General features: G+C 42.8%; 1 protein-coding gene across 1 annotated transcript; it reads right to left on the reverse strand.

The window, feature by feature from the left end:
* Positions 1–460: 460 nt before the first annotated feature.
* cnppd1 (cyclin Pas1/PHO80 domain containing 1) lies at positions 461–8,336 on the reverse strand. Its single transcript, XM_029668268.2, has 8 exons — positions 8,116–8,336; positions 7,502–7,604; positions 7,326–7,407; positions 7,118–7,238; positions 6,289–6,417; positions 4,601–4,662; positions 3,930–4,047; positions 461–3,180 (listed from the first exon to the last, which is right to left on the reverse strand). The coding sequence occupies exons 1-8, from the start codon at positions 8,176–8,178 to the stop codon at positions 2,527–2,529; spliced, it is 1,332 nt and encodes a 443-aa protein (XP_029524128.2). The 5' UTR covers positions 8,179–8,336; the 3' UTR covers positions 461–2,526.
* Between the last annotated feature and the right edge of the window lie 553 nt (positions 8,337–8,889).

Here is an 8,889-nt window from a genome sequence, read left to right on the forward strand (position 1 = left end):
ATCCTTGATTAGCAGTCCTTCTCTGAATTGCTTTGTGAATACAGCCCACAGGGTAGGAACCCCATATATTCTGCTCCACTGCATTTGAGGAGACGAAGAAGTGAGGAATGAAAGAAATACAATTGAGATTCCAAAGATGATGGCTTAGGTGACAGTGCCTTAGCCTGGTCCCAGATCGGTTTGTGCAGTTTTGACAAAGACTGTGTGAATTGGTAAGACAGCCCAAACAAATCTGTGACCAGGTTAATGTCGCCTTGCTTGACACCACACATGCAGATCAGCGCCTTTGCAGTTCCCTAGATGTGAGCTCAAATGGCATATTGCTTTCTAGGGTGTGTGTGTGTGTGTGTGCGCGTGCCAAGACTGAGCTATTCATCTCACAATGTTGACAACTCACATTACATACCGTCTGTCAAAGTGGACAGCAATACAGACACAAATGACAAATGAAAACCAAACCTTTTAAAGGGTCAAACATTTTATTACAGATTTCTACACATTGAATGTTTTGTACATTGTTTACAAAATTCAAGGATTTCATGCTTCAAAATCTCAGGCCGATTTGAAAAAAAGTTTTATTTAGAAACGTGTCAATGTAAAACCAAGTCAAATGTTCAAATAATCATAAATTCCCTAGCAAGAAACTATCTTGAGTAGAAAAATATGAGAAGCGCTAACTGTTTTTCCAGGATGAGATACATAGAAAGAGTATGACTTAGAATTTACATCCCCATTCAAGAATGGATATCCCCATTCGAGCAATTCTATTTCTATGCAGAAAAGAAGACATTTTCCATTTTTGAGCAGGAAGAGAAAACAAAATGGTGTACGAGTGACTTTTACTGTTGGTCAGGTCTCCCTGACCAAATGGGTATGTTAAAGAGGGATACTAATTAATTGCAAAAATTGAAAAACAGATCTAAAAAAATAAAATTAAAATTAAAATGTTTTAATGAAAAATTGTGTTTTGCACAATACAACTCACCCATATGAGGATGTTAGGATTCCATGAAAAGGTTATTGGATGAAAATTGCAATCATTAGATACATTTCCAAAACAATCATGTTTGATGTCAGGCGCCATCGTATTCAAAACTCTTATTTAAAAAACAAAGGGAAACAGTAGACTGGTTATGACCCATTTCAGTTGCGTGGCATTCTGTTGGAAAAACATGAAATCAGAGAGAGCCACTGCATTCTGTTGGAAAAACATGAAATCAGAGAGAGCCACTGCATTCTGTTGGAAAAACATGAAATCAGAGAGAGCCACTGCATTGTCATGGTAAAATAAATAGTTACTTGAAAAAAAATGAAAAAAAGGCTACACTCTCAGAGATGCATCTCACCCAGTGCTATCAGAGTTCAGGGTCATGTTCAGAAACAAATGTTCATTTACTGTTGCAAAGCGGTCTAAAGCATTTCGCTACGATGTGACCTAATGAACAAGACTTAAGGGGCAGCCATACTGAGATATGAATTTAATGTTTTTTTCCCCCACAGGAATAATACAAATAATTGAATCTCTACTGTTGTTCAGTGCAGGGACCAGTAGCCATCTGTGGCTTTGCTGGTCTAGTTATTATTAACAAACTCCCAAAAAAGCATAAATATGTTAACATTTTAAAAATAACTGCAATAACTGAGAAAAATAAGGACCCAAAGACATGGCAAATCAAATGTAGGCAAGCTAGTTGTCTCTAGCTTGAGTGCAAGTCTGTATGTGCCATCAATCCAACTCCTTGTCACTCGCTCATTGTCATGCAATGTTTGGCTTGACAAGGAGAGCAAGAGTTGGCAAGAGCACAAAAAGATCTGGCACCAGGCTAAATTGACTCCCTTCTTAAAGCACTACAGTTCCTTACTTAGAAAGCAGCCTTGCTTTTGTGGAGACAACTTACTTTCTCAACATTCTCAAATGGCTATGATGTCACATCAAAACTGAACTCTTCCATCTAACAACATGACTTAGCCCAACCACCACAATCCCCCCATTTTCAAACATAGGTAAAGTGTAGGTAGCCTGGGTACCAGTCTGTTTGTTCCATCATTCCACAAACACATCTGGTACCCAGGCTAAAGATTTAGGTAGGAACAAACACTGTGTGAGTATGGTAGCCATGCTTAGACATTTGTGTATTTTTAAACCAAACATGAAATATTAGTTTGCCATGTACACACCTTCTAGAAACACCCATTGGAAAGCTGCGTGATCCAACCTTTGAAAAATAAACATTAGAAAAGATAAGTGCCTGAGCACAGAACTCAGATCTCACGCTGTTATGAGTTCATCTTACTTATTTACACCAATTCAGCTGGCAAACCACTGTACAAAATGTGCTACTCACCTTTAGGGGCCCTTATCTCAAATTTAGACAGTATATGCAAAAAAAAAAGCACATACAAAACAAAATTTCACTTTCCTTTCACTGCAAAGGATGCATTCTGAAAAACCAGCTGGTTTCATTTGGAGTCCGGCGTCATCGTCAATGAAGGGTAACGATAGTGGCTTGTTTTGTTCGTCTGCGTCTAGCTAGGCATGAGAAGAGATGGGGCTTTCTCGATGGGCAGCATGAACTGTGGGCAGCAGGGTCCGAAACGGAGCTGTGCCATGCCAGTCAGACGGGAGTCCAGGAGCATCGGGGCGGCTCCGTAGAGGAGGGTGGCAGGGGCCAGCCACGGTGCTGCCGGGTGGCCAGGGTGTCCAGGCTCTAGTAGCGGAGCAGAGGTGTTCTGTGGGCCGCACTGGATGGAGCCAGGAGGGAGGCTCCCCACTGTAACCTGGCAGCCGGGGCAGTGCAGAGAGGAGGCGGACAAGGCTGGTTCAGTGTCAGGCTGGGGGTGGGGGTCAGTGTGGCTTAGCGAAGTGAGGATAGAGCCCCATAGACACAGTATAGAGGTCTGGGAGGAGGTTGGCGAGCCGTGGTTGTGGTCGTCGTGGGTGTGCAGAGTGCCAGGCCGGCGGTTGTGACTGTCGTTGCCCAAGACGCAGCAGCGAGGGAGGTCGGATGCTGGACTGGTGGTCTCTGGGACTGGGAGCAGGCCTAGTGGTGGTGGAGAGAGGCTGGAGCTCAGCAGGTGGACTTGGCGGACTGGGGCCAGGGGCTGGCTGCTCCTGGGGAGGCTGGTGGCGATAATGCCCGCGACACTGGTCAGATACACCAGCCCCAGCATGCAGGTCACCTGGAGAGGTGAGGACGTGGATTTAGTAGATTTCTTTCATTATGTTTTTCCTTTCCCCCCCAAACTGACTACTTTCAAAAGTGTTGCTTCTTTCAATCAACACAGTCTACGTGGGTTTCTGCAATTTGCAGTTTTCGGAAATTGATGCGATGGAAATGTTATACTTGTGCTTTTCTTATAACTAATTTCTGTGTTCTATTCATGTAATAACCAATTTCCTCACTCATCAGTATCTACAATTTGTCAGTAGGCCCAAACCTTGTTTTGAAAACGAAAGATATTTCAGTTTCAAGGTCCCAGCTTAGAGAGAAGAAGCCTTGCGAGGTATTGGTCACATGTATGACCCCGTATTGAATTACTTATGCAAATATAAGTTGTCTGTGTATATCCGTATATAAGACAACTGCTGAGACTGCCTCAGCAGAGCTTCTGACAGATGTTCACTATGGTGCATTAAGTTTGATGGAAACTCTCCAGCGCGCTGACAAACAATGATTCATTTAAGATTGACTGAGTGTCCCTGTGTAAGAATTTCCATGACATTGACATGTTACTTTCAGGTGAGTTTGAGACTAGCGTCGTGTCCATTCGGCACAAAACAGGAAGAAAACATACTACCTGAACGTGTCAAATAAGAAATGCTATTTTCTAGTTCAAAATGTTCTGCTACAGTGTGCCCATACTGAGCATGACCCACAACTCAGTCCTTCAGTGCACCCCACTGGCCCTGCCCTCTGACCCATCCTCACCTTGGCAAAGTGCAGGTAGATGGCCGTCAGAGCCTGTCGCCACGCCGCCTGCTCCAGCAGCACACAGAGGTCGGTGTAGGTGAACCAGCCTCGCTTCATCCCCTGCTTCTCTGCAATACTGGAGTCACAACAGGCCTGAGTTAATACACACACTCTATGCAAACACAGAGAGAGATGGACATAGAACAGAGTCTGGCAAACAAATGACTACGTGCATGTGACACACACAACCCACCCTTTGTTTGAACTAGCAGCTAGCTCTGTATCAGATCTACAGTCCCTATGCCAGGCAAATTACCACAACAACTCGACACTACTAATTTAGTTATTCTCTAAAAAAATCACAGGGCCTACAAAAATAGAAGTCTCTATGACATTCCCAACCCTTCATAGCTTCTTGTGTTTCTAATGCATTAGGAGTCACACACCCACCCTGACCAATTTTTTTTTTTTACAAGAAGCCCAAACAGATAAAATATTTGACTAAAACAATCATTTCAAATCTGGCATACATTTGTATACGATCACATATACTGTATCTATTATGCATAGGAATACTTAAAACGCATGGAAATATTTTGCTGGTGTTTTTACATTATTTTATGTTCAACAACAAACTTAGGTGGACAAATAAAATCACCCACGGGTCAAATTCGGCCCGAACCACAAACCTGGTTTCGAGTTGATTCAGTATGCCAAAGTAGTCCCCGGGCTCAGTGAAGAGGCTCCACTCCTGAAACACAGAAGTGAGAGCAGCTGTCAGATTGTAAATTATGGCCATACAAATACAGTACAATGGGATTTAAATATTAGTGATGTGCGGGTTGACACAAACTACAGTCCCTGTGGTTATAACAGCAGGCGGGTGGGTCTAGGGTCATGAAATATTGTGTGGATGACAGGGGGAGGGGGGTACGCAGCTTGCGCAGAGAAACACGAGAGCGAACTTCACTCAACTTTCCAGAGTTTTACCCCTTAGTTAACTTGAAGAGTTTGGACACGCCTACACATTCAAAGGTTGTGTTTTGTTTATTTGTACAATTTTTGACATTGTAGAATAATAGCAAAGACATCAAAACACCACATGTAGAAACCAAAAAGTGTTAAACAAATCAAAATCTATATTTGAGATTCTTCAAAGTAGCCACCCTTTGCCTTGACAGCTTTGCGCACTCTTAGCATTCTCTCAACCAGCTTCATGAGGAATGCTTTTCCAACAGTCTTGAAGGAGTTCCTACATATTGTATGCTGAATACTTGTTGGCTGCTTTTCCGTCACTCTGTGGTCCAACTCAACCGAAACCATCTCAAATTGGGTTGATGTCAGGGGATTGTGGAAGCCAGGTCATCTGATGCAGCACTCTCCGTTCTTGGTCAAATAGTCCTTACACAGCCTGGAGGTGTGTTGGGCAATTGTCCTGTTGAAAAACAAATGATAGTCCCACTAAGCGCAAACCAGATGGGATGGCATATCGCTGCAGAATGCTGTGGTAGCCATGCTGGTCAAGTGTGCCTTGAATTCTAAATAAATCACTGAGTGTCACCAGCAATGCACCTCCACACCTCCTAAATGCTTCACGGTGGGATTCACACATGCAGAGATCATCCGTTCACCTACTCTGCTTCTCACAAAGACACAGTTTGAACTCATCAGACCAAAGGACAGATTTCCACTGGTCTAATGTCAATTGCTCGTGTTTCTTGGCCCAAGCAAGTCTCTTCTTCTTCATATTGGTGTCCTTTAGTAGTGGTTTCTTTGCAGCAATTTGACCATGAAGGTCAAATTGAACTCTGAACAGCTGATGTTGAGATGTGTCTGTTACTCTAACTCTAATGAACTTATCCTCTGCAGCAGAGGTAACTCTGGGTCTTCCTTTCTTGTGGCAGTCCTCATGAGAGCCAGTTTCATCATAGCACTTGATGGTTTTTTGAACTGCACTTGAAGAAACTTTCAAAGTTACACACACACACACATTTTCTCCCGGTTGCTGAACGTCTTTGCTCCATTAAAGAAGCAGAGACAACAGAACATTTTTACCAATGTCAACTAATTTGAAGCATTCCTTCTATCGATGTATGACATTATTCTGGTGAGCAAGGGTTTATTTAGTCTTCTAGGGAAACAATGACAGAAGAGAAGCTGCATGTATAATTATAGACACGATGGCTAAAAAAGCCTACCAAAATGTCAGAATTTTTTAGCAGAAACATATCTAAAATCAGGCAACAAAAAAAATCCTGCACCTTCTGTCAGGGGGGACTAGCGGTTGACCCACACACCACTATTAAATACATGGCTCTGAGTAGGACCACACGTTTCTGGGCCTGTGGTGTAGTATGTAATACTACGTATAACTTACAATGGCGTCGAGGAAATTCATCTCCAGGGTGTTGACAGTCTGGACGTCCAGTTTCCCAGCTGCCCCCCACTCGTCGTTGAACACCTCCTCGTCCTCCCCTTCGTCGTACAAATACTTGCTGGCAACCATCTGGAGGAAAGGCGACACGGGATTAGGAGGTTAAGATCAGTCCATATGTCATAGAAAGCAAGTTGTGTTTGCATCCATCTCCTCACACATACTACACAGGAGGTTCCATCTGATTAATTCTATTACTTGTTATTTTTTGACTTGAACATTGTTATTGACTGATGTACTGTATTGTTGAAGCTATCACATAAGCATTTTGCTGCATCTTCTATACCTGCTGTAAACTGTGCGTGACGAGTAAAATATGATTTGATAACATGACAGGATGCTTTCCCAGACACACTCTTACGTCTACCCCTGGTCTAAAAACACATTGCGGGTGGCTGCGGGTAATTTCTAAATTGAACAAGAATTGGGTGTAGTATATGGGTCTGGGCTCTACATGCCCAGCAATTACAGAGACCCATGTTCATAACAAGCTGTACTGTGCCCATCACATGCATAGCCATGGCCTAATTCTGGTGAGAGGACCTAATACTTATCACATGGGCTAAATAGCCTTTGACTAATTCTGTCGGGACAACCGGTGAGTCGCAAATGGCACCCATTCCAATTAATCCAATTTTTTTGGGGCACATGCTTTCGTAAACAACGGGTGTAGACGAACAGTGAAATGCAGGTCTTGGGTCTGGTCATAAGCAGTACACTACAAAGGGAATAGGGTGCCATTTCAGACGCATCCAACCTTTGGCCCACATACCATGGAGATAAGGAAGAGGTCCGAGGAGGAGATATTTTGTAGGTATTCGGGGTTCCTGTGTCGTAGCCTTTCGATGTAGACCAGGGCCAACATCATGGCACATGGAGAGATGCACGCCTCCCTGAAAAACAGACCACCTACATTAAATTATGGAGACCATTACACGCCCAGAAAGGATAACAAGTGTCAACATTCACTGACAACATACCTCGCGACATGAGCAGCATATTTCTTGTGCAGTTTTCGAATTGGGCTCGGGGCAGATTTCTGAAGGAGTTCCACAGCAATATCTAGAAATCATTTTCCGAACATAAGAATCAAATCATTCAAATTCACAACAGTCACACGCGGACAGGACATAATCTAACAGACAGAATAGCTAACCTGTAACAGGACAGGAAAGGGAATCTGGAGACCCGTCTTGGTCCAGGCCATAGTACAATCGCTTCCGCACTCTCTCTGACAGTTTCTGATGTCCAGGAAGAAACTGTGAAGGCAGATCAGAGAGCAAAGTGAATCATTGCGCGAAGGGCCGACATGACAAAAACGAACCTGAAATAACGCTAACGTCAAGTTAGCCAACTTTACACAACCAAGTCATGTCAACAAGGTTGGAATAAGTTAGCAATCCCACAAATTGCCTCCTATAGTCGGTTATCCTATTGTGTTTGCTGGCTACCGTTCACCGAGGTTAACGGTCGCTTCAACTTCACGAGTTGTCACCTAAATCCAGAACAGCCACAATCACATGTAGCTAACGTTAGCAGGCTGGTTAGCTTCGTTAACGCGTGAGCTAGTACAATACTGTCCAGTAAGCGTTAACCTTGCCGTGTTTTGATGTTCAATTAAAAGGCATACAACACGTTTTGTTTAACCTGGTATGCATATTTAAAATGCGATTATTACGAAATAGGTCACATCAACCCGTTTGCGGTCATATTTGACCACCTAAACTAGCCAACTCAGCTAGCGTCACTCACCATGATAGGCTAACTTACCGTAAACTCCTGAAAGTCAGAAAACTGAAATGTTCGTTCACTAAACAATTCTTCGAAATCCATGCTGGTCTAGCCAACATTAGCCAAATAGTAGAACTAGAAAACTCGAGCTGGGGAAAAAAATAAATAATAATATATATATATATATATAAAAAAAACGGCGCCTGGTATTACTCAGGCTAGCTACCTAGCACAACAGTAACCCCCGTTGTGACGTCTGACAAGCCCGCTTATAAAACCAATCAGCAGCTGAGATGGAGGGAGGGAACAGTTTTGAGAACAGTTATGGAACGTACTGTAAGGATACAAAATGTCTAATAATATAAAGCTATCAATATGGTAAATTAGCAAAAACAGAGCCCACTTTGTCATTATACATCTTTAATTATACCATTTATTAACATATATACAAAGAAAAAACAAACCATTGATGTATTTGACTTCCAGGCATGGACAGATGCCACACCCACACACATTGTCACTCTTCCAAAGGCAAATATCACACTACATACAAACTATGCCCCCAAATCACATTTAAAAAAAGTTTGACATTGTGTCAAAGCAGTTAATATCTTTACAAACATTTCTGGAAGGCACAAATGGCACGGCATCAAACACATGTATTTGATACCATTCCACCTATGCGCTCCAGCCATTGCCACAAGCCCGTTCTCCCCAATGAAGGTGCCACCAACCTCCCGTGGTGTCAATGTCACTCATGTCACAGATAACATTTCAAATTCATGGTGCATTAGTGTAAATCATTTGACTGCA

Source organism: Oncorhynchus nerka, linkage group LG2, assembly GCF_034236695.1.
Source record: "Oncorhynchus nerka isolate Pitt River linkage group LG2, Oner_Uvic_2.0, whole genome shotgun sequence".
In the NCBI taxonomy this organism is placed as follows: Eukaryota; Metazoa; Chordata; class Actinopteri; order Salmoniformes; family Salmonidae; genus Oncorhynchus; species Oncorhynchus nerka.

What these genes read in the sequence shown, in the direction of transcription:
- cnppd1 (XM_029668268.2), bottom strand. Translation starts at nt 8,178, where the DNA reads ATGGATTTCGAAGAATTGTTTAGTGAACGAACATTTCAGTTTTCTGAC. An exon ending in CCTTTCCTGTCCTGTTACAG is followed by an intron (nt 7,408 to 7,501) that starts GTTAGCTATTCT and finishes AATGATTTCTAG; the next exon opens with ATATTGCTGTGGAACTCCTT. An exon ending in CTGAATCAACTCGAAACCAG is followed by an intron (nt 4,048 to 4,600) that starts GTTTGTGGTTCG and finishes TTGTGACTCCAG; the next exon opens with TATTGCAGAGAAGCAGGGGA.